Below are 20,012 nucleotides of genomic sequence, written 5' to 3' on the forward strand. Positions count from 1 at the left end.
ACTTCAGGAGGCAAGTCAAATGGCCTCAACTGTCGCCGCTCAATCTTCACGCATGTAGGTGGAGACTGGACAGGTTCGGGTGGAGGACCGTCCCCTGCTGCTGCGAAAGAAGGTCCTCCTTAAGAGGCAGACGAATCGGGGGATCGACTGACATGCTGAGTAGGTCAGGATACCAGTATCTTCGTGCCCAGTCCGGAGCCACAAGGATGACTTGAGCCCGGTCTCGCCTGATCTTCTTCAGCACTCTGGGCAGAAGTGGTATAGGCGGAAAGGCATATAACAGACCGCAGCTCCACTAGTGACGAAAAGCGTCGCCAAGCGAGTGCCACCTTGGAAATTCCAACACGCAGAACTGATGACATTGCGCGTTCTCTTCGGTGGCGAATAGATCTAACCAAGGCTCTCCCCACTGCTGAAAGAGGCCTTGCTCCACGTCCGAGTTCAGACGCCATTCGTGATCCATCATGCACCGACAGCTGAGTTCGTCTGCCCTGGCGTTCAGGGAACCTGCCAGATGTTGAACCACTAGAGTGAATGCTGGTGTTCCAGCCATTTCCAGAGGTGCAGAGCCTCCTGACAAAGGGTCCACGACCCCCCCGCCCTGTTTGTTGCAGTACCACATGGCGGTGGTGTTGTCCGTGAACATCTGCACTACACTTCCCCAGACAGTGGGAAGTAATGCCTTCAGTGCAAGACGGATCGCCCGCAGCTCCAGAATGTTGATATTGAGCCGGGACTCCGTCGGAGTCCAGAGGCCTCTGATCTCCGCCTCTCCCATGTGGCCCCCCCATCCCAGGAGGGGCGCATCCGTCACTACTTCGTGCTCTGGTTGGGGTAGGGAGAGGAATCTGCCGCTGACCCAATCGCGGTCCGTGAGCCACCAATGCAACTGTCTCGCAGTGCCCTCCGAGATCAGGACGTGGTCGGACAGGTTGCCCTGATGCTGAGCCCACTGAAACTTCGGGTCCCACTGCAGAGCCCGCATCCGCCACCTGGCGTGATGCACCAGTAGGATGCAGGAGGCTATCACCCCCAGGAGCCGCAGCGTCAACCTGACCGAGACTCGGGATAAAGGCTGAAAGATCGGAATCAGAGCCTGAATATCCTGAACCCGCTGCTTGGGAGGATAAACCCGAAACTGCGCCGAGTCCAGAACCGCTCCGATGAAGAGGACATTCTGAGAGGGGCACAGGTGTGACTTTGGCATGTTGATGGAGACCCCAGCGAGTGCAGAAGATCGCCGTAGTCTGGAGGTGGGAGACAACTGTCTGGGTCGAGCCCGCCTTCAACAACCAGTCATCGAGATAGGGGAAGACTGAAACTCCTGATCTGCGCAGATAAGCGGAGTCCACCGCCATCACTTTTGTGAACACCCGTGGGGCGCTGATAAGGCCGAAGGGGAGCACGGTGAAGTGAAAGTGCTTGTGGCCTACCGTGAACCGCAGGTAACGCCGGTGGGCCGGCAGGACTGGGATGTGGAAATATGCGTCCTGCTGAAGAAACTCAAATCTTCATTCTCAGGGGTCTCACTAATACAAAAGAAGAATCTGCTCAAGCTGGACATAGTGACTGCACCCCGTTTCCCTCAACATTGAACCTACTATTATGTTGCGGATAAAGCTTGGGTACACTATAGCGATGGGGAACTTTGACTTTCTGCTTATCAGTAGGTCTGCATACTGTGCTTCGAATTTCGGGAAGCCCCTGCGAGGGCATATTGGCGGACTGTGCCTTGAGTCTTTGTTTTGGAAAAACAAATAAAAATTACTTTAAAAAAAAAAAAGAAGAATCTGACACAGAAGCTGGAATATAAAGAGAACATTTTTATTAAACTCAAATGAGTGAGACTACGTCACACAGAAGCCTTAGCAACTGAATGAGGCAGTCTGCTAGAATGGTCTTACTTCACATCTTATATACTCTTTATCCTGCCCCAGGCATGTAAGGGAGTTGTACCAATTACATTCCTAAACAAATGGAAAATCTGGAGGGTCAGCAGGTGAGTTGCCTTTTGGTGTTTTAGCAGGATATGCACAAAACATTATAATTACATAGTTCACAAAGGTTAATCTGATTTAGATGGCACTGCAGGGCATGGCATGATTACATGTACAGTATCGCAACCCAAAAGTTAATCATTAGGAATGTCCCAAATTCAATCTCCAAAAGCCGTACAAAGCTATAATTGAAAGCATAACCCATATAATGTCAGAACATAAAGGAAACAGTAATAGATGCTGAACAAGATAAAACATGTGCAAGGAAACTAAAAGTTAACGATGTCCTGAACATTGATTGGCAATCTCAGACAAAGATCGATCAGGGAAATTGGCTTTGCGAGGTCAGTTTCAGGTGAAGAGGTCAGTTTCTTACAGTTCATTCCAGAGTCAGAAAGAAACCAAGTTAATGTATACATGGACTAAGAAGGCCAGGCCACTTTGTTCGCCAGGCTACCTTCACAGACCTACGTGAGGGCAACACAAAATGGTGGCACAATATAAAATGGAGTCAGTCTTGAGAATTACAGAACCTCACTGCAAGTCCAACGCTACCGTCCAGCCTCCAGGGTCTAGTGCAGCCAGGCAAAGTCAGCATCTTGAACTTCTCCTTCCGGAGGAAGCTGTTGACGCTCCGGAGGTCCAAGATAGAGCATAGGCCTCCTTTGCCTTTCTTGGGTACCAGAAAGTAGTGGGAGTAGCAACCACGTCCTACTTCTGGCCCAGAAACGCGCTCGATGGCCCCCTTGGCCAAGAGGGCCATAACTTCCTCCGCAGAAGTTGCAAGTGATCCCCCGACATGCGGTGGCCCTGCGGTAGCATGGCTGGAGGGGTCGCCTCGAAGGGGAGGGAGTAGCCCCTTTCGGACGATTTGCAGCACCCACCTGTCCAACGTGATGGAGCACCAGTGGAGGAGGTGATGGCGGACGCTGCCTCCCACCCCACTGGCGTCGAATGGGCCTGAAAGCTCGGACTAGGAAGGCTTTGAGGCAGATGCTGCGGGAGCGGATGTGGACTGACCTTTCCGTTGTCCCCCGGCACCGCCACGGCGGTTACTACGTCCGCAGCCACGTTGAGGCTGGTTCTACGGCCTGTGGCTGACAGGACGTGTGGGGGCGCCCCTTCCTTGGCTACGAAAGGGGCGAAAAGCGGAAGTTTGCTGGTGCTGGCTCAACAGGCCCAAGGACTTGGCCGTAGCTCTGGAGTCCTTGAAACACTCTAGCGCACTATCTGCTTTGTCGCCAAAGAGGCGACAGCCATCGAAGGGCATGTCCATGAACGTGGCCTGGACATCCCCGGAGAAGTTGGCGGACCTCAGATAGGCGTGGCGACGAATCGCTACTGTCGTGGAAATCGCCCTGCCCAGCGAATCCGTGGTCTCAAGTCCACACCTGATCGAGTACCGTGCTCCATCCCGCCCCTCTGCAAGGGCTTGGGCGAGTCGTGCCCGGGCCTCCTCTAGGCACTGAGGCAGCACGTCCGCAACCGTATCCCACAAGGAGTGGGTGTAACGGCCCAAAAGGCAAGCGGTGTTGACAGACCGCAGCCCCAAACTCAGAGGAGAACAGTTTCTTCCCAAACTGATCATACCTTTTGGATTCCCGATCCAGTGGAGCAGTCGAGAATGTGTTCTGGGACGTAGAGGCCGGGATCACCAAGCTCTCGGTGGTGGGGTGAACGGAAGAAAGCAGGGGTCGGCCGGAGCCAGGCGGTGGCGTTGGGCCACGTTCCAATCCACAGGAAGGCCTGTAGAGGGCTTGGACCAAGTGCCCATTAGAACGTCGGCGAGGGCATTGGTTAAACGGCAGCAGAGGCCCCGAAGAGTTGACTGGCGGTTTGAGAACCTCGGTGAGGAGATTAGTCCTCACGGCTGCGACAGCTGCCCTGTTCAACAGCACGCTATAAGTAGCACCCTCCTCCGAAGCCACGGAGGGAGGAGAGATGAATCCAGTGTCAGGCGAAGTGTCTAGACCACTGGCCTCCCCCAGCTCATCTGCCCAGTCCTGACTTAACTGGCACTGCTGTGCCAGAGGGTCCTCAGACCCCTCCTCGTCCTCCCATTCATCTGGGTCCTGATAAACAGGAAGAAATGATAGAGCCGGGTCGTAGGTGAATGGGCCACCCATCGGCGTCGGAGACGGAGCCGAGCGGTGCCGCTCCCGGACCTGGGCTGAAATCGGGGACGGCGTCGTCTGAAGACGGCGTCGGGAGCGACACCCTCGGGGTCGGCGCCAGCGGAGAAATCGTGAGGTCGACTGGCGACTGTGAGAAGTTGGCCTGGTATATGATGTTCACTATTCTAGTGAGCACCTTGCAGAGCCAGAGCTCTAGCAACTTTCGGGACCACTCCCGTCTAGCCTTCGAGGTCAAGGTCCGGCAGTCGGGGCACGACTTGTCATAGTGGTCGGCCCCGAGGCAGTAAAGGCACCGACGGTGGGGGTCGGTCACAGACATCAGATGGTGACAGGCGTCGCAAGGTTTAAAACCAGGCATCCCTATCGGCACCACGAGTCGAAGTCGACTCGAAAAAGTGATCAAAACAGATCAAAAAGTTAGTCAAAAATTGTACTGCTCTTCCCGAATCTGCGCTTGCTCGCGCAGAAAAAAGGAAGAACTGACGTCAGCGCGCGAGGGTGGCGTCAAAGTACTCCGACGACATCATCCCGGCGATCACGACGACGGATGTGGAGCCGCAGACGACACCTACCGACGCGCAGGGGTACTGCTGACAAAAACTTTCCGGATCCAGTCTGACGCCTAGGGCTATTCTAAGGTAAGGAATCTAACACTAACCTGTTTCTTTCAGATTGTTTCTTTCAGATTAGTAAGTTTGTGGAGATGTGCTCCCCATCCTGTATGGGAAGCATCTGTTGTTAGAATTATTTGGGGAACTGGGTCTTGTAATGTTGACACAGGGACTGGAGGAGACATTGTAGGAGTGTAGGGTCTGCTTCCTATGGTCACACCCACTTTTTGCTGTGATTTTTAGTGTGGCTGTTAGCCTGCTAATCAGACCCACAGCCCAGCTGTTCTCTCTCTAAATTGATTCCATGTACTTTAGGTACATACCTGATTGGGTATTGGGTCACCTTTGTGAGCCCCTTTATAGTGTACCATAGGTACCCAGGGCATAGGTGCATCCAAGGCCTACCAGGGGCTGCAGCATGTATTATGCCACCCCTGGTTGGCCATCCAAACTGACACCACAGGCTGATCACTCAGCTTGGGCAAGGTGGTGTAATCACCCCTTGCATATATATAGTATACCTATATCTACCCTTATATATTGACACATATATACCTATAAGTCACTCCTATGGCAGGCCTTAACAATCCTAAAGGCAGAGTGCTTGGTTTTATGTGAGAGGGTGCTCTAGCATGATCTGAGCCCTTCTGCAGCTTTCGGAACCATGTCGTTATAGCTGTTCTATGATATAGCCCTTACCATATACTCTTAAGTGCATTATAATCCTCGCGGTTAATGCTAACTTTGGTTTGGCTTTATCAAAACATTTTGTGTAAGATGTCAAACACTTTGGATTACGACCCACCCTGCCAGTCCTGCCGGCGGGGGTAGCATTCCACCCTTCTAGAGGGAGAAGACATGTAGTTACTGCTTTACCCGGTTAAAGTTAAACAGAGCCGCAGCATCACAAAATGGATGCTGATGCCACAGACACGAGTCTGACCTCCTGCAGCTCGACGAAACTCCGGCAAGGGAGGCCTGGACAATAGGTTTCCTGTCGAGGGAGGTGCTAGCACCTTCCCAGACAGCCTGCAGTGTATTGGGGCAGGGTGGGTTGAATGGAAAGATGCTTTTCCAGACACTGCCTGGGGCACACAAGGTGCTCCATGCATAGCCCGGTTGAAACCAGTTGCTGGGGCACTCCAGCCCCGCTCTGGCATGAAACTGGACAAAGGGAAAGGGGTGTAACCACCCCTTCTCAGGCAAGGCAATGGCATCAGTTCTGCACGTTGGAATTTCCAAGGTGGCACTTGCTCGGCATCCGGACAAGGTGGCTTTAAGGACCCGTCCTTCTTTCTTGCCAAAAGTTGTCACGCCCTTCCACATTGGGCAGACCATCACTTTGCCCACCTTCTTTCCTCCTCTGCATCCTTCTAGGGAAGAGGAGAGGCTCCGCCGTCTGGACCCAAAACCTGCGCTTGCTTTCTATCTGCAACATACTCAACAGTTCCGGGTGGATGATGATCAACTCTTTGTTGGCTACGTGGGTGCCAAAAAAGGTCGAGCTGTGCACAAACGGACCATTTCCGGGTGGGTCGTTCTGTGCATCAAAGCATGTTACTCCTTGGCCAAGAAGGAGCCTCCTGTGGGGCTCGGTGCCCATTCGACCAGGGCAACTGCAGCCACTACTGTCTTGGGACGCGGCGTTCCCTTGCAGGACATTTGGCAGGCAGCTACGTCGGCCTCGCTGCACACTTTTACAAAACACTACTGTCAACGGACAGTCAAGTCCGGAGGGACGGCTTCTTTGGCCGTTCCGTTCTCCGTGACTTTCCGGTGTAATTTTGTTCGCAGAGCCACCACCGGGGTTGGTATTGCTGGGGTATCTATTCTAAGGTAAGGAACCTATCACAAACGTGTCTCTTTCAGATGCACAAGTTACTACTTGTGTAACGATACATCTGTAAGAGAAATTAGTTAGTGATAGATTCCTTACCGCCCCACCCATCCTCCCCGTTCTGCGACCTGATTACTAGGGTTAAGGTCATCCCCTTTTAGGGCCCTAGTTTCATGCACCAATCGTCAGTATCTTGCATGGCTCTGTGTTCCTGGTGTGGAAAGTCATGTACAGACGTCAGCCCAAGGGTGGCTTCTAAGTAGCTACCGCAACATCATCCCGACGACCATGGCGCCAACGATGAACGCGGAGCCGGCCAATGCCACCTTTCAACACGCAAGGGTACTGCTGATGAAAAACTTTCCGGATCCAGACTGACGCCTGGGGGTAATTCTAAGATAAGAAGTGGGTATCCTTGGGTCTAAAACCTTCTGTTTTTTCTGGAAGTGACTTCAGTGTTCACTATGTCCAAGGGGTTTTGTTTACCTCTGTTTTATCCTGCTCCCTTTCCGTCGAAGGAAGTGGAACACTTGCATTTCCTTGATTCCTGTAGGTTACTGTTATATTACATCCATGGTACATAGGCCTTTTGGGTGGATGATATCCTTGTTGTGAGAAGTTGGCCTGATATATGATGTTCACTAGTTCTAGTGACCACCTTGTATCAGTCCAAACAACCCTTATGGTGATTGGTCGCAAGTCAACCTTATAGACCAGCTATCCTAATGGTAGCATGGACAAAGCAGTCTAAGGCTAAACTCTTTTGGCATGTGAAGCCAGCTGTTTTACCACAATATTACCCCTTGAATACCAGATGAAAGGACACCATGCAGGTTGTTATGAAAATAAACAGTATATTTATTAATAACAACACCTCTGAACTCTTTAGGAGGTCAGAGGGCTAAGCACATGACAATCTCTTAAGAAAAATACGACAAGTTGCATAAAATTACAATGGTGCCTTAGAGGCACGACAAACCATATACTAAGTAAGTGGAATGTGATTGTCGATAAAAAGAATGGAGCTGTCCAGAGGCTGGAGGTTCGCTAGGACTACGCTATCTTCACCTTAGGTAAGTAATATGAGGCCCACGGGACGCGTGTGCAGAGTGTGAACTCACACGCGAGATGCGTAACAACGTCTATGGACAGTACAGTTCAAGTTAAAGGTGAGTACGAACAATCCTGACTAGATAGGACTAAAACGACTGTGGAACTGGACACTAGGACACTTAAACTACCCTTGAGCACCGAAATGCTCTTGTTACATAACCCACAGACTGCGGGTGCACAGGTATCAAAGTGCGTCGGGTTCTCGCGTTGAAGTCTATGGAGCCTGAAAGAAAAGATGCTGCAGGCGACCAGGAGGAAGATGTCCGGTGCGATCCAAGGGTGGATCGGTGAAGAAGAAGACCTGAAAGTAGAGGGGACAATGTTCACAGTCACTAGCCAGTGACTGGAGTGGAACCAGGAAGGAACCAGATGTCGACGTCGCGTTCAGGTGAAGAGTGGACGCTTGACTCTGCAGCCACGTGGACCAGGAGGTGTCTTCGACGACCAGGATGGAGGCACGAGCTGTCCCACGCAGGCTCTCGCTGTTGGCGGTGTTGGATCCGGAATCGGCGTCAACGGGCCTTGGCAAAGGCAACCCACGCGGTGAGTGGAGAAAGCGTCTGGTGCGGACTAGGAGAGTCCGGGGTGCCCCTCTTTTGGAAGGGAGCAAGGGCCAGTCTGGAGCAACCAGACCAGCAGCAAAGATTCAAAGGTTCGTCGTCTAGGAGGCCACTAGCCAGCCGGCAAGTGACCAGACAACGCGTCGAGCAGCAAACAAGCAGAAGGGCCCCACGCAGATCTCGTGGATGCTGGAGGGCTGATCTTCGGTGCAGGGGCTGCTCGGGGCTGGGGCTTCTTAGTCCCCAAGGCACTTGGTCGAGTTTACCTCGGGAGTCGTGCTGTAAGCGAAGTGCAGGTTCGTTCAAGATGGCCGGTCCCACGTGTCTCGTCGCACCCACGGGTCTCAGCTTTGCTGCAGATGTGAGTTGAGGTCGGAGAGGTCTGGGAATCCGGGTCTCGTCGGGCTCTGAAGTCTGGATCCTCAAGGGAAGATGACAAAGTGAAGCCGCTGGACGCTTGATGGTGCCTGCAGATGCAGGGTGGACACTCCTTGCCCACAAGGGAGATTTCTTCAGTCTTCTGTGGAGCAGAACGTCGAAGTCCAGAGTTTCTTCTTGTAGAGTAGTTCAGGATTAATCTAATTTGGAATGGGACCAACTCCTACCTTTATCCTGCTAAAGGGGGGCTGCACTACTGACTAGGTCCCTCCCCTGGGTGGGACCAGGAAGGGGGGTGGTTACACCCCCTATCCTTTGTCCGGCTTCCCGCCAGAGCTGGGGCTGGAGTGCCCCAGCAACTAGTTTGAACCGGTGTATGCACAGGGCACCTTGTGTGCCCCATTCATGTCTCATTCCTTTCAGGCCTATCCTACCCAATACACAAAATCCTGTCTGGGGTGGTGCTAGCACCTCCCAAGGCAGGAAACCCTTTGTCCAAGCCGCCCTCGCTGGAAGGACTCCCAGCAGCAGGAGGTCAGACTTGTGTCTGTGGTGGCAGCATCCATTTTGTGATGCCAAGGCTCGAGTTAACTTTAACCGGGGTTCACAGTTACATACATGTCGTGCCCCTCTAGAAGGGTGGAATGCTACCCCCGTCGCCAGAATTGGCGAGGGGGTAGTATTCCAATTCGTATGACACCTTACTCGACATGTTTTGATAATGGTATACCAGAGTTAGCATTCAACCGCGAGGTCGATAAGGCACTTAAGAGTATATGGTATAGCGTTATCATGGAACAGCTGTTAGGACTTGGTTCCGCAAGCTGCAGACAGGCTCAGCTCATGCCAGAGCACCATCTCACATAATTCCAAGCACTCTGCCTTCAGGATTGATAAGGCCTTCTCTAGGAGTGACTGATAGGAATATATGTGTCCATTTTAGGGTTAGATATAGGTATACTATATCTACAGCAAAGGGTGATTACACCACCTTGCCCCAGCTGTCGTGCAGCCAGTTGTCAGTTTTAGATGGCCAGCCAGGGGTGGCATAATACATGCTTCAGCCCCTGGTAGGCCCTGGTTACACCTATGCCCTGGATACCTAAGGTATACTGTACAGGGACTGATAAGGTGGCCCAGTACCAATTGGTAAATGCACCTAAAGTACATGGTTGTCAATTTAGAGAGAGAACAGCTAGGCTGTGGGTCTGATTAGCAGGCCCACAGCCAGGGAAAGTCGTAAACCAGTGAAGCAAAAGCAAAACTCTGGGGTGGCCATGGGATTGCAGACCCCACTTTCCTACAAGTTCCTTCTGCAAGGGGAAGTCACGGCCCTCTTGGCCAAGGGGGCCATCGAGCGCGTTCCTGGGCCAGAAGTAGGGTGTGGATGTTACTCCCACTACTTTCTGGTGCCCAAGAAGGGCAAAGGGGGCCTGCGCCCTATCTTGGACTTGCGGAACGTCAACGGCTTCCTCCGACAAGAGAAGTTCAAGATGCTGACTTTGGCTCAGGTCTTAGCTGCCCTGGACCCCGGAGACTGGATGGTAGCGTTGGACTTGCAGGACGCTTATTTTCACATCCCCGTCCTGCCGGCCCACCGGCGTTACCTGCGGTTCGCGGTAGGCCACGAGCACTTTCAGTTTACCGTGCTCCCCTTCGGCCTTACCAGCGCCCCACGGGTGTTCACGAAAGTGATGGCGGTGGTCGTAGCTCATCTGCGCAGGTTAGGGGTGTCAGTCTTCCCCTACCTCGACGACTGGTTGTTGAAGGCGGGCTCGCCCCAGACAGTCATCAGCCACCTCCAGACTACGGCCGACCTCCTGCACTTGCTGGGGTTCTCCATCAATGTGCCGAAGTCGCACCTGTGTCCCTCTCAGAAGCTCCTCTTCATCGGAGCGGTTATAGACTCGGCGCAGTTTCGGGTTTACCCTCCCGAACAGCGGGTTCGGGATATTCAGGCTCTGATTCCAATCTTCCAGCCTTTATCCCGAGTCTCGGTCAGGTTGACGCTGCGGCTTCTGGGACTGATGGCCTCCTGCATCCTTCTGGTGCGTCACGCCCGGTGGCGGATGCGGGCTCTGCAGTGGGACCTGAAATTTCAATGGGCCCAGCATCAGGGCAACTTGTCCGATCACGTCTTGATCTCGGAGGGTACTGCGAGACAGTTGCAGTGGTGGCTCACGGACCGCGATTGGGTCATTGGCAGATCCCTCTCCCTACCCCACCCGGAGCACGTAGTTGTGACGGACGCGTCCCTCCAGGGCTGGGGTGGCCACATGGGAGGGGTGGAGATCAGAGGACTATGGTCTCCGGCGGAGGCCCGGCTTCACATCAACCTGTTGGAGTTACGGGCGATTCGTCTAGCACTGAAGGCATTCCTCCCCTCTGTCCGGGGGAGTGTAGTGCGGGTGTTCACGGACAACACCACCGCCATGTGGTACTGCAACAATCAGGGCGGGGTGGGGTCGTGGACCCTATGCCAGGAGGCTCTGCGCCTCTGGCAGTGGCTGGAACGTCAGGGCGTGACCCTGGTGGTTCAACACCTGGCAGGTTCTCTGAATGCCAGGGCGGACGAACTCAGCCGTCGGTGCATGATGGATCACGAATGGCGTCTGAGCTCGGACGTGGCGCAAGGCCTCTTTCAACAGTGGGGAGAGCCTTGGTTAGATCTATTCGCCACCGAAGAGAATGCGCAATGTCATCAGTTCTGCGCGTTGGAATTTCCAAGGCGGCACTCACTCTGAGACGCTTTTCGTCGCGAGTGGAGTTGCAATCTGTTGTACGCCTTTCCGCCTATACCACTTCTGCCCAGAGTACTGAAGAAGATCAGGCGCGACCGGGCCCAGGTTATCCATGTGGCTCCGGACTGGGCACGAAGATACTGGTATCCCGAGCTACTCAGCATGTCAGTCGATCCCCCGATTCGTCTGTCTCTTCGGGAGGTCCTTCTGTCGCAGCAGCAGGGGACGGTCCTCTACCCAAACCTGTCCAGTCTCCACCTACAAGCTTGGAGATTGAGCGGCGACAGTTGAGGCCATTTGACTTGCCTCCCGAAGTCTGTAATGTCATTCTGGCAGCCAGGCGTCCCTCCACAAAGTCGGTATACGCCTGCAGGTGGAACAGATTTGTGGCATGGTGCACAGCAAAGGCTGTGGATCCACTCTCTGCCCCCCTTTCTGAGGTTCTCCTCTTACTTCTTTCTCTTGCCCAGCAGGGCTCTGCTCTGGGCACTGTCAAGGGCTACCTTTCTGCCCTTTCTGCCTTCTTAAGGCTACCTGATCAGCCTTCTCTGTTCAAATCCCCTATTGTAAATAGATTTCTTAAGGGCATCACACACATGTTCCCTCCTGTTCCCTTTGTGATGCCCCAGTGGGACTTGAACCTTGTTCTTACTTTCCTGATGTGCGCTCCCTTTGAGCCACTTCACAACTGTCCTCTTCGCCTTCTGACTCTGAAGACTGCTTTCCTGGTTGCCATCACCTCTGCCAGGAGAGTGAGTGAGCTCCAGGCCCTTTCTTGTACTCCACCTTTCCTTTCTGTCCATCCGGACAAGGTTGTGTTGCGTACTAAGCCATCTTTCCTGCCCAAGGTTGTCTCAGCCTTCCACATCGGGCAGTCCATCACATTGCCTACCTTCTTTCCGCCTCCGCATCCCTCTAAAGAGGAAGAGCGGCTCCCCCGTCTGGACCCAAAACGTGCGCTCTCATTCTACTTGGATCGCACACGCCAGTTCCGGGTGGATAACCAACTCTTTGTTGGTTACGTGGGCGCTAAGAAGGGGAAAGCGGTGCACAAGCAGACCATCTCCCGGTGGATCATCTTGTGTATCCAGGCATGTTACTCCATGGCTAAGAAGGAGCCCCCTGTTGGATTGAGGGCTCATTCCACTCGGGCCACGGCGACTACTACTGCCCTGGGCCGGGGAGTGCCCTTGCAGGACATTTGCCAGGCAGCTACGTGGGCCTCGCTGCACACGTTCGCAAGACACTACTGCCTGGACAGTCAAGTCCGGAGAGATGGCTTCTTTGGCCGTTCCGTCCTCCAGGACTTTCTGGTGTGATTATTGATTCGCAGACCCACCACCGCGGTTGGTATTGCTGGGGTATCTATTCTAAGGTAAGGAATCTATCACTAACGTGTCTCTTTCAGATGCACAAGTTACTACTTGTGTAACGATATATCTGTAAGAGACATTAATTAGTGATAGATTCCTTACCGACCCACCCATCCTCCCCGTTCTGCGAACCGATATCTAGGGTTAAGGTCATCCCCTTTCAGGGCCCTAGTTTCTTGGCACCAGTGTTGGTTCTATCATGGCTCTGCGTATCTGGCGCGGAAAAGCTGTGTATCAGAACTGACGTCAGCGCGCATGGGCGGCGTCTAAGTACTCCGACGACGTCATTCTGGCGCTAACGACGCCGACGACGGACGCGGAGCCGCGGACGACGCCTATCGGCGCGCAGGGGTATTGCTACGCAAAAATTTCCAGATCCAGTCTGATGCCTGGGGATATTCTAAGGTAAGGAATCTATCACTAACTAATGTCTCTTACAGATATATCGTTACACAAGTAGTAACTTGTGCACCATGTATATGCCACCTCCAGCGGCAGCACTCTTGGTGCGGGGGATGCCTCCAAAGTATCAGTGATGAGCAGTGGTTGAAAACATGTTAATTTGTGGAACCTGCTGAAGCTCCTGTATTCATCAGAAGGTGTGTAACTTAGTGTTGTGAAAAAGCTATTTTGATTCTACAAATGATTAGGCCTATTAAACTATTACATGTTTTTATTCAGGGGTGCCATAATAAGAATCCTTTTTTGCATGGAAGTTAGTTCTGATTACTATCTGTAGTTCGGCTTTTTTGTGCTAAGGCTCTGCAGATTAACTTCGGATGTGGTAAAATGACTAAAGAAAATATATGCAAATGTACTCATCACATAATCATGCTAATCAGGTACATCTTACCATGTTTAAATATATATTCTCCATTAAATATCTTTTATGTGTGCAGATCTGTATATTGGTTGAATCAACTTTACTTATAACACTTTCGATTATTATTATAACATATAAATCATGTGAAGCAAATAAAGTAAATTACTGTGAATCTGCAGCACCTTGACCTCTATTTGTTTACAGATCGCACATTTAGCACAAATTGAAGACGATGAAGCAGCAAAGGTGATATCATGGCATTTGGCAAGTGACATGGACTGTGTAGTTACCATGACCACTGAAGCTGCACGTCGTATATTTGATGAAACTCAAGGTCGCCAACAAGTGTTGCCCTTTGATTCCATATATAAGAAAACGCTGACCTCATGGAACAGGTATTGTGTAGCATGAATAATTACATTGTTTGCAGAGATTGTTTATTAACGTCTAAAGTGGGTAAAAATATTTGCGAAGTGCATACATTGATAGGGTTCCGGACTCGGAAAGTGGAGATGGTTGTTCTTCTTCCTTGTTCCAAGAAAGGGCGGATGCCTCCTGCATATATAAGACCTTCAGCCCTTAAAGGCCTACTAGCAGAAGGAAATATTCAGATTGCTCATGCTACCCAGATACTGGTTCCTCCGGACTTCATGGTTTCCTCGGCTCCGCAGGGCCCATATTTTCATAATCCTGTCCTGCTTTCCCACAGACATCTGCGATTCAAGATTGGCCGGTGCACTTTTAGTTTACAGCACTTCCTTTTGGCATCAGCAGTGATCTATCTTCAGGTGCATGACTGAATCTGGAAGATTTAAACAGCATTGCTCCAGTGTGATGGTAGGTGGTACCATACGGCTCCATGTTGACATCGCTCTGCCCACAGTTGTGATGGCAGAGCTGCATACAAGCACCGAATTGGCCCTTTGTCATTATTTCCTTTCTTTCCACACCTTCGTACAAGAATCCGGAGCTCACTTCCATTTTTTTCTCATCAGTTGACAAGTGTCTTTTTCAAAATTCTTCTTTTTTCCAGTGTGCAAGTGGACTATGTCCCCTCCTAAAAACTACTGGATTTAATTCTTGTAGGCACTGTCACAAATAAATGTCTGTGACATACTCCTAGGAGGTAAGCCTATGTTGTTTAGTTCAGGTACGACTCCAAGGCCGACAAGAAGTGTGCCCTTATGAATTTGAAGGTGACCTGGCAATGTGAAGCTGTCATGTGTCCTATACATGGCCTATTGTAGTTTTCCCTATGCTTTCCACTCGAGAGGGGCTGTTTTGACCAAAGGGAATGGAGCACCCAAATACCGTAATGTAAAAGAAAAGGTTTTCCTTTAGTTTAGTTTAGTGTAGCAGCCAGTAGCGCCTCACATCTCGACTCACATCCAACACATTTCTCATACCATTATCAAACCATAAAGCGCTTACAAAGAAGACCACTGCTATATTTAAGTATGTTGCAGGATTTATTTGTCATTAACAGCAATACATCTAATACAAAAATTCATTAAAATGCAAACACAAATGTATAAAAACAATTATATGAGCTATAATCATATCATTGACTAAAGAAGATTAACAGGAGAAAATCTAGACAGTTAGCTTTGTCTTGCGAATGTTAATTTGGATTGTCTTGGCACAACAAAGGGCATGAGTCTTAATTCCCTGTCACCACAGTACTGTTGGGCCTTCCAAATTTAACACAAAATAGAGCGTTGACGCGTTTCAGTGGTATTTATTCAATAAGACCACCTTCATCAGGACAAAAAGTAATATATGTTCGAGGCATATGAGCTACAGATTGTACACTGTGCATAGATCTCCACCTAGTGTTGGGTCCGGATGTTTGCAGTTTGTTGTTGTCCTGAAAAGTTCTTTAGAAGTCACGAGATAGGTGACTCCTCCTTTGGACCACATTTCGCATGGGCATCGGCTCCATCCCCAGATTGTTTTTTTCCGCCATCGGGCTCAGATGTGTTTCCTGCGCTCCGGTTTGGAACCGAATTTCCTTTGGCACTCAATCCTCACCCAGTTCGACGGTATTGTTTCGATCTTTCCATATCGACGCGATTCTCCACCACTTCGAAGTCTTCGATTCCGGTCGTAGACGAAGGCCTTCGGGCCTACCTAGGACTTTCTTTCTGGCTCATGGAAAGGACGCCATTCAAGAAGTGTCCTCAATGTGGGTCGAAGTTTCCCCACACCAACCTACATGAGGTGTGCAACCTTTGCCTCTTACCGGAGCACGAGGCCAAAGACTGTTTGGCGTGTGCTTCATTGCGCTCCAAGAAGATAATTCGGGACCGACGAGCTCAGAGAACTATGGCTCGCTCGTCAGCTTCGATCCCCGACAACATCTTTGAAGAGGGCGTCGACATGCCAGAACACCAGCACGCCGAAGAGGGTACCGGATCCTCAGATGTCGAAGACTTGAGACATCACTCCAGCTCAACGGGTCGTAAGTAAGACCGTCGACCCCAACCCTTCCTCGACACCCTCAAAAAAGGCTTCGGTCACATCCACACCTTCGGGCCCGGGTGCAAACCGAGAGACTGCTTCCCACGCCCCGCCTTAGGGCCCTGCAAAGAAGCCCACTAAGCCTTCAGGCGGCTCGGGTTCGAGCCAGCCTATCTCCGGTGCCGATCCTATACCGACACTGAAAAAGAACCCATCTTCCTCAACCACGCCGACCGTTGCTCCGACACCTAAGCACACGGCACCGAAGACTGGCAGCGGCTCATCGATGCCGAAACCGCACTCGGAGCCGAGTAAAAAAACACCTAAAGCTCCAGATTCACACGCTTCGGAGCCGAAAAAACACCCGGAACCGAAAAAACATGTTCCGGTAAAAGACATTTCAAAAGGGCACACTTCTAAGCCAAAAGACCCAACACCAGCTACCGACTCGGTGCCGAAAAAACCTACGGAGCCGAAAACTTCGACGCCGAAGGATCTGCCCTACTCAGAGGAACTTTTCAGACTGGATCCCAGTCAGAAAACTCTAGTAAAGGATCCTAAAACCGGTCAATTGACTCTCAGCTCCAAGAAGAGACAACTTGAAGCGCCAGCACCTCCTCCCCCTCCAAAGAAGAGAGACATTGTAACCTCTCCATTAAGGGTCCCTTCTCCACCACCTCCCCATATGGTTCCTCCTCCTACACCTCCTCCACCACATCATTCACCTACACCATCCCCTAATCCAGACGATAATGTAGACACAGACTCTGATGACACAGGTGGGGTGCACATGACCCAGCAGGGACCAACAGTCCCCCTCAGTCACCTAATCCATGGGAGGATTACAACACACCTGATGTGCCTTACGTCCCACAAGACGATGTATACCCTTCCAGACCTTCCCCACCAGAGGACACTATAGGTTTTAACCTACTAGTCCAAAGAGCTGCCCAATATCATGGGGTGGACTTACTCACTGATGCAGTGGAACAAGACTTCCTATTAAACAATTTTGATAACACACAAAGGTCTACTGCCATTTTGCCAAAGCTTAAAGGTGTCATCAAGCACGCAACAGAGGTTTTTAAGGATCCTGTCAGGGCTAGGGTCCTCAATCCTCGCATTGAGAAAAAAAATAAAGCTGCCCCTACAGATCCAGTTTATATTAAAGGTCCAGCACCATTAGATTCTCTAGTAGTGTCCAATGCACGTAAACATGCTAATTCTCGGACATCAGGTGAGGCCTCACCACCAGACAAAGAATCTAAGCTCCTTGACGCCTCTGGCAAACGAACGCCGTCACAAGCAGCTAACATCTGGCGCATTGCCAACACCCAGGCGTTGCTGGCAAGATATGATAGGGCACATTATGATGAACTAGAGTCCATTATGCAGCACCTACCAGACAAATACAAAAATAGGGCCAATGAACTTATACAGGAAGGTAAAAATATTACTAATACTTCCATTCGTTGTGCCCTAGATGCGGCAGACACCGCCTCAAGGGCAATCAATACCAGCACCCTTCTACGTAGACATCCCTGGCTACGTATTTCAGGATTTAAACCTGAGGTACAAAACTCCATCCATAATCAGCTATTTGATGAGACACATTTATTTGGCCCAAATGTTGACATGTCTTTAGAAAAAATGAAAAAAGACACAGATACAGCAAAATCCATGGGAGCCTTGCAGCAGCAAGCTCCCAGACGTTCCTTTCGTCACTCATCCTACAGAGGCAACACAAGAGGCTACTCCTCGGAAAGTCCCTCCACTTCTAATAAAACCCCTAGCCAATCCACATTCACTAAGGGCTACCAAAGAGGGGGTTACAGGGGTAACAACAAGAAAGTCAGAGGCAAAACCAACAACTCCCGCGCTGCCTCTACCCCTACCCAATTACTTTCCTCCCTTTCCCCCCCCCCAACACTCCACTCTTGTGGGGGAAGACTGCAACAATTCCTTCCTGCCTGGACCAACATCACATCAGACTGGTGGGTGCGACAAATTATTCAGTCAAGTTACTGTCGAGAACTAACATCTACCCCCCAAACATGCCACCCAAACAGTGTCCAATTTCACAAGAACATCTTTCACTGTTAAAGCAAAAAGTAGTATCTCTGCTAGAAAAAAGTGCAATAGAACCAGTTCCTCTGCACCAACAAAACAAGGGGGTTTACTCTGTATATTGTCTGATTCCAAAGAAGGACGGCTCTCTAAGGCCTATTCTAGACCTCAGACCGCTAAACATATACATACAGTCGAACCATTTTCACATGGTCACACTCCAACAAGTCCTTCCGCTCCTGTTACAAAACGACTTCCTTGCTACTCTAGATTTCAAGGACGCATACTTCCACATCTCCATTCACAAGGCTCACAGGAAGTATCTCAGATGTGTAATAGACGGGCAACACTATCACTTCAAAGTACTCCCATTCGAAGTCACAACAGCACCAAGAGTATTCACAAAGTGCTTAGCGGTAGTGGCAGCGCATCTACGAAGACAGCACATCTATGTCTTCCCGTACCTCGACGACTGACTCAGAAAAGCCAGCTCATACAGTCACTGCGTGGAACACACTCAAGCCACCATCCAACTGCTCCACAACTTGGGCTTCACAATAAACCACACCAAGTCTCATCTACAACCATCCAAAGTACAACAGTACCTCGGTGCCACAATAAACACCTCAACAGCGCTAGCTTATCCCACGCCAGCATGCAAACTCTCCTAACAAAGTTTCAGCTACAACACTCCCTTCCAGCACAAGTGTTCATGCAACTCATAGGGATGATGGCCTCTTGCATTTTCATAGTACCCCATGCAAGACTTAAAATGCGTCCGCTACAAGAGTGCTTATCACGTCAATGGAACCAGGCTCAAGGTCCCTTACAGACCTAGTGTTGGTAGACGGTCGGACTCGTCGCTCTCTGCAGTGGTGGAACACCAAAAACCTTTCCAAGGGACGACCGTTCCTAGAGCCAGTTCCTCGGATAATCTTGACTGCGGACTCATCGCTCTCCCACCTACTGCACCACACCATGCAAGGCAGGTGGACACCGCAACAAAAATTACTCCACATCAATCATCTGGAGTTGCTAGCAATATTCCTACCACTAAAAGCTTCCCAGAAACAAGTATCAAACAAAGCTGTGCTAGTCCGCACAGGAAACATGAAAGCCTTGTATTACAAACAGAAGCAGGGAGGCACACACTCCCTGCAACTCTCTCAACTAGCACAGGACATATGGTGGTGGGCTATACCTCCGAATATATTCCTTCTAGCCCAACATGTTCCAGGAGTACAAAATACCATAGCGGATCTGTTAAGTCGACAAATACAACAAACCCACGAGTGGGAACTTCATATGCAAGTTCTTCAGCCATTCTTTCAGATGTGGGGACAACCATTTGCCACCCACGAAAACGCAAAATGCCCAAGCTTCGCCGCCAAATATCCACATCCACTGTCCAAAGGCAATGCGATATGGATGAATTGGTCAAACAGATTTGCGTACGCTTTTCCACCTCTACCACCCATGCCACTAGTAGTACGCAAACTACAGCAGCATTCTCTGACCCTCATCCTAGTTGTTCCAACGTGGGCCAGGCAACCGTGGTATACCGCACTGCTACAACTGTCTGTAGTACCGCACCAAACAATTGCACCTGTCTCCACACCTCTTAACACAGAACCGTGGAGAGATCAGACACCCGGACCCAGCTCAGCTCAACCTTGCGATCTGGCTCCTATAATCCTAGAATTTGAATATCTTAACCTTCCTCCAGACTGCATGAATGTCATTAACGAAGCTAGACGTCCAACCACTAGGGCATGTTAAGCAGCCAAGTGGAAACTATTTGTGATATATTGTCACAACAACAACATTAATCCCCTAGATGTGTCTATTCAACATATCATAGGATACTTACTGCATCTCCAAAGATGTAACTTAGCCTATAAATCGATTAGGCTACAT

General features: G+C 50.7%; 1 protein-coding gene across 1 annotated transcript in view; it reads left to right on the plus strand.

The window, feature by feature from the left end:
- The window catches only part of SMCHD1 (structural maintenance of chromosomes flexible hinge domain containing 1), a 2,317,253-nt gene that overhangs the window by 1,801,816 nt on the left and 495,425 nt on the right, over positions 1–20,012 (plus strand). Inside the window, exon 42 of the mRNA XM_078687460.1 lies at positions 13,773–13,963. Within this exon, the coding sequence (XP_078543586.1) occupies positions 13,773–13,963 (191 nt within the window). The remainder of the gene's footprint in view (positions 1–13,772; positions 13,964–20,012) is intronic.

Source organism: Lissotriton helveticus, chromosome 4_1, assembly GCF_964261635.1.
Source record: "Lissotriton helveticus chromosome 4_1, aLisHel1.1, whole genome shotgun sequence".
Taxonomy (NCBI): domain Eukaryota; kingdom Metazoa; phylum Chordata; class Amphibia; order Caudata; family Salamandridae; genus Lissotriton; species Lissotriton helveticus.